Raw genomic sequence first — 4,642 nt, forward strand, 5'->3', positions numbered from 1 at the left:
CTTAATTTGTGTTCCGAAGATGAACGAAGGTCTTACGGGTTTGAAATGACATGAGGGTCTAATGCAGCATCTATGGGAGGGACAGTAAATTTGACAACGTTCTCTCTTCTGACAGCCGTTATCAGTCTCTCTCAATTTTTCTTCCTTTTATTGAAAGTCATGAAAACACTATCGTGGAGTTTTGGGAATGCAAAAAATATATTTGTGGTACTCTCCCATTCACTGCTCTTCAAGTTAACCCAACTATGACGACTTCCGCTGCTGAGAAACCCAGAAATGTGAAAAAGGTCCATTCTGATTCGACTATGAAAATCCTTGGTCGGGGACACCCCTAAAAAATAGTAGTAAAGAGGAAGGGCCGTTAACTGAGGCGCCTATACAGCGATCTGTCGTGCCACATCAAAGAGCGCCAAAATGGCATTTATTGCTTGAATTTCCCGAAAAAATGCACATCATTTGAAAGATGAGACTTTGTTTCTTATCAGAAGTAAGAATATATAAAACTGGAAGTTTCCAATGAAGTTCCACTCGTGCAGTGGTTAAAACTATGCTGTATTCATGCGGTACACATGCGCACCGAACCGAAAGAGCCACACAGAACATGCGTAGCGTTACACCTCTAGTGTGTGTGCAGTGGGATCTGCCGCGAGGGAGAGCAGCTGGTAGTCGGACCCACGGACGACGGGAAGTTTCGTGAGCTGACGGTGTGCAGTATCCAGAGGAATCGCTCCGGGTGCAGGGTGCTGAGAGCCGGACAGGCCGCTACTCTAGCACTGGGAGATTTCGACCGTTCACTATTACGAAAGGTGAGCTTGTCTGTCGGTGTCTAGAGTGTAGAGGCCAATGAAATGGACCAGGATTTAAAATGAGCTGTTATTCTAGTCATTGTTATTTGTCCATATAGAATGACTAGTGTAAAGCGTTTAAAGCCGTTGTTTCCCGGGTGTTTTCCGGCAGGGAATGGTGATGGTCAGCCCAGAGATGAACCCCACTATCTGCTGGCGCTTTGATGAAATGGACCAGGATTTAAAATTAGCTGTTATTCTACAGTCATTGTTATTTGTCCATATAGAATGACTAGTGTAAAGCGTTTAAAGCCGTTGTTTCCCGGGTGTTTTCCGGCAGGGAATGGTGATGGTCAGCCCAGAGATGAACCCCACTATCTGCTGGCGCTTTGAGGCTGAGATCGTTTTACTCTTCCACGCCAAAACTTTCCACAAGGGCTTCCAGGTGACAGTGCATGTGGGCAACGTTAGACAGACGGCCACGGTCGAGGCTCTGCAAGGAAAGGTGAGGCTTCTCCATCTGTCTGAATGATAGATGGCTGGATAAACGGTTAACTGTGTCTGTCAATCTGTTGGTCTGGACGTCTATATTGCTAGATGTTTGTGTATCTTTCTGTGTCTATATCTAGCTACTATAGATAGCTAAACGGCTCGTTAGCTGTCTGTCTGTTGGTCTGTCCTGCTAGACAGAAGGTTATGTCCAAACTCTTGGAAAAAAATGGAGGTGTTGGTTCCAGTCTTCTTGGGAAGTTCATTTAATGAGTTGGGAAGCCATTTTTATGACATCTGGTGTGTTTCATTTGGTCAGAGCAAGATGGAGATGTACCTTTTCTACATAAAATTCAAAAAGTTTTTTTTTTTGTACTTCACATTGACAATGATGAGTTAAAGAATGTTTTTTTTCTTTTTTATGTTGCTATTCAATTTAACAAGGTGCTGGAAATTGAATTACTAGGCCTAAATATGCTATTGCAGTTGTTTAATAATATCATATTGTTTACTGTAAATGAGAAAAAAAAACATTTCATTCTTTTTAACAAATTGACCATTAATGCAGCCACTTTTTTTGTTTTCTATTGCGTCAGACATGTTTTCTCACTCACTCGCCCCCAACTTGAAAACTCGGGGCTTAAAGAAAGGTCAGAGTTTCTCACGCGTAATTACAACTTTGTGGTGACATACTGGTGTATTCCACTTATGAATACAATCTTCGTTGGGTTCCGTGCATCAGGTCTTAAAGTGACAGCAGCCTAATATACCTGCTGCTTCTGTGTCCTTAATGTTAATCAAACAACAAAAGACAGAGAGAAAATCACTCACAGCTTTTGACTGAATCATTGTAGTAGCTTTAATATGAATCAATACATATTTACATTTGATTACTCAGTATCTGTAGTAGGCTATTTCTTGTTAGTATGATAGACCTGAAGCCTTCGAATAGATACGACTGAAATAGAGTGCTTTATTGTGTTTTATGTGTGCTATTGCTGGTAATTAGATTCTTATTTTATGTGTGACTGTTTACTTGTCTTTAATAAATTTTGTTAGGCTAGATTGTGAAATTTTAATGGCGTTTAAAATGCTGACACCATATATCAGTCATTAGTCAGGTGGCTACACAGCATTTGATCACTGGACTTACAAAATCATTTCAGGTTTAAGAGAACTACTGATTAACACACTCATTTTTATTTGATTTATAGGTTATTTTACCATGCATTACTTTGTCTTTGGAAAGCTTATGTCTTTCAGACACATTCAAATGTACAAATTCATGAATTCACAAACGTTTTTGTGATCTGATCCTCTTTCACCTAGTATAATTACTAGAAGTTTTTCAAATAAATATTTTAATAATTAAATATCTGCATGTTCACGGTTCTCTGACGTTGGTTATGGTCACATGGCATGCAGGTAAACAAATAAAATATTGAATTTTTTGTAAGTGTTTTATTTTAAAATGATTTATTTTAATTGAACATTTTTATGATTTAATTGATTATTAGCTTTTCATTAAACTCACAAACCCCCTGCAGTTCCTTCACAAACCCTGTTTGGGAAACTATATAATGTTTAATGCACTTCATGCTGTTAATAACAACCAATGAAATATATTTTCCAACATGGTACAAGATTATCTGATTTAAATCAATGTGATAAACGAGATCAAAAGTAATCTAAATGTAATCTGATTATATTACTTAAAATGGTGTAATGTAATGGATTACGTTACTAAAAACGGGTTTTGTCATGTAATTTGGAATCAGTGACAGATTTGTCAATTTGTAAGTAATCTACCCAGCTCTGAGCATGATTATATATCTGTCTCGTGACATGAAATGACTCTATAGGGGTTTGGCTCCCCACAGACAGAAAGCAGATCAGTCTGTCTGTATCAGTGAAAGTCCTATAGAGAGATCTGTCTCCTTCCATCTGTCTCCTGCAGGACGAGCTGCGCACCGGCGAGAAGGCAGTGGTGCGCTTCAAGTTCATCAAGCACCCCGAGTATCTGAAGGTGGGCGCCAAGCTGCTCTTCAGAGAGGGAGTCACCAAAGGCATCGGCCAGGTCACCAAACTACAGCCATCCAAACACAGCTCTTCCCATCATGCCCCAGAGTCAGTCCTGTGAAGCTTGAACACGGCCGTCACTTCAGTGGCGCTCCACTTAACTCGGTTTACAGTCTTCCAGACATCATCCATGTTTTTAGCCTTCAGACAGCACTGAATAACACTGCCAGCCTTTATAATGACACAATCCTCCCGTCATTATTCACTAACCAAAGGACAGAGATCGAGTTTTTCTTTAGCTAGTTTTGTTGTTTTGATTAGCGATGTCAATGAAGAATCTCATGGCAGCTCCGGTTGTGAGTGAAATCATCTCTCTGCTGTACCAAACGCCAGAAAGCCGCCTCTCTGATGTCTTTTTATTTATTTTAGCGCTTTTACTCTCAAGCTTTAACAGCACAGGCTTTAGATCTCTGCTAGAAGTCACCAAGTGTTCCTGCGTTGCTTCTGACGCTTCAGAAGTGGCTCTGCCTTGACCTGACGCCAGCGTGCGTTTCTGCCTGCACTGCAGTGCTTTAGTGGCTCAGGAAAGCATTACGTTCACACATCACTGATTATGCAAAGCAGACTTTATTCCTGCTCTCGGTCTCATTTTCTCTCTAAGCTGCTGTCACTAGTATAGTGTGCTACACTGAGCACTTGGTTTGGTGCTAACGCTCTTGATTGGTTGTTTTTAGATGTTGAACAGGGGTTTGTTAGCTAGCGCTGTCCTGTAACCATCGCATGCATGTTGGTCTCAGTACTGAATCACATATCAGGACACGTTCACACTCAAGTTTCTACTATATCACTGTTCTGTGTGCAATTTTAGAAGAAAAAAATGTATTTGAACCAAAAAAAAAAGAGAGAGTAAATTTATATAGAATGTTAGAGAATTCTGGATGTTTTAGTTCCTTAGATTTCGTATGCAGTTTTTTGTGGCGTCTCATTTTACACCGAATGTCACTTTTCTGGCTTTACATGCAAGATGTTTTTTTTTTTTTTTTGAGATTTTTAAAAATATTTTAGCCTTATTTTTTGGGTGAACTGGAATATTTATGTACAAATTTGTTTGTATATTGTGATGTGCATAAATAAAAGTTTATCACAGTTTACTCCTGACAGTGATTTCATTATTTGAGCTGGTCTCTGATGTATCCTGACTGATGATGCAAGACGCTGCAATCCAAGGTCAAGGTCAGTTTATTTATATAGCACATTTAAAAACAGCTAGTGTATGCCAAAGTGCTGTACATATACAAATAAAGTAAATATAGAGTATAAGAGAATAAAAAGAAATGACTCAAAAACAC

At 39.4% G+C, this 4,642-nt stretch overlaps 1 protein-coding gene across 1 annotated transcript in view; it reads left to right on the top strand.

Annotated features, from left to right (window-relative positions):
* Window positions 1-4,171, top strand: part of LOC107751133 (GTP-binding protein 2-like) — a 26,641-nt gene extending 22,470 nt beyond the window's left edge. Inside the window, exons 10-12 of the mRNA XM_016566752.1 lie at window positions 635-806; window positions 1,126-1,290; window positions 3,232-4,171. Of these exons, the coding sequence (XP_016422238.1) occupies window positions 635-806; window positions 1,126-1,290; window positions 3,232-3,414 (520 nt within the window). The 3' untranslated portion in view covers window positions 3,415-4,171. The remainder of the gene's footprint in view (window positions 1-634; window positions 807-1,125; window positions 1,291-3,231) is intronic.
* Window positions 4,172-4,642: the final 471 nt, after the last annotated feature.

This window comes from Sinocyclocheilus rhinocerous, unplaced genomic scaffold (assembly GCF_001515625.1).
Source record: "Sinocyclocheilus rhinocerous isolate Xijiao unplaced genomic scaffold, SAMN03320098_v1.1 scaffold552, whole genome shotgun sequence".
In the NCBI taxonomy this organism is placed as follows: domain Eukaryota; kingdom Metazoa; phylum Chordata; class Actinopteri; order Cypriniformes; family Cyprinidae; genus Sinocyclocheilus; species Sinocyclocheilus rhinocerous.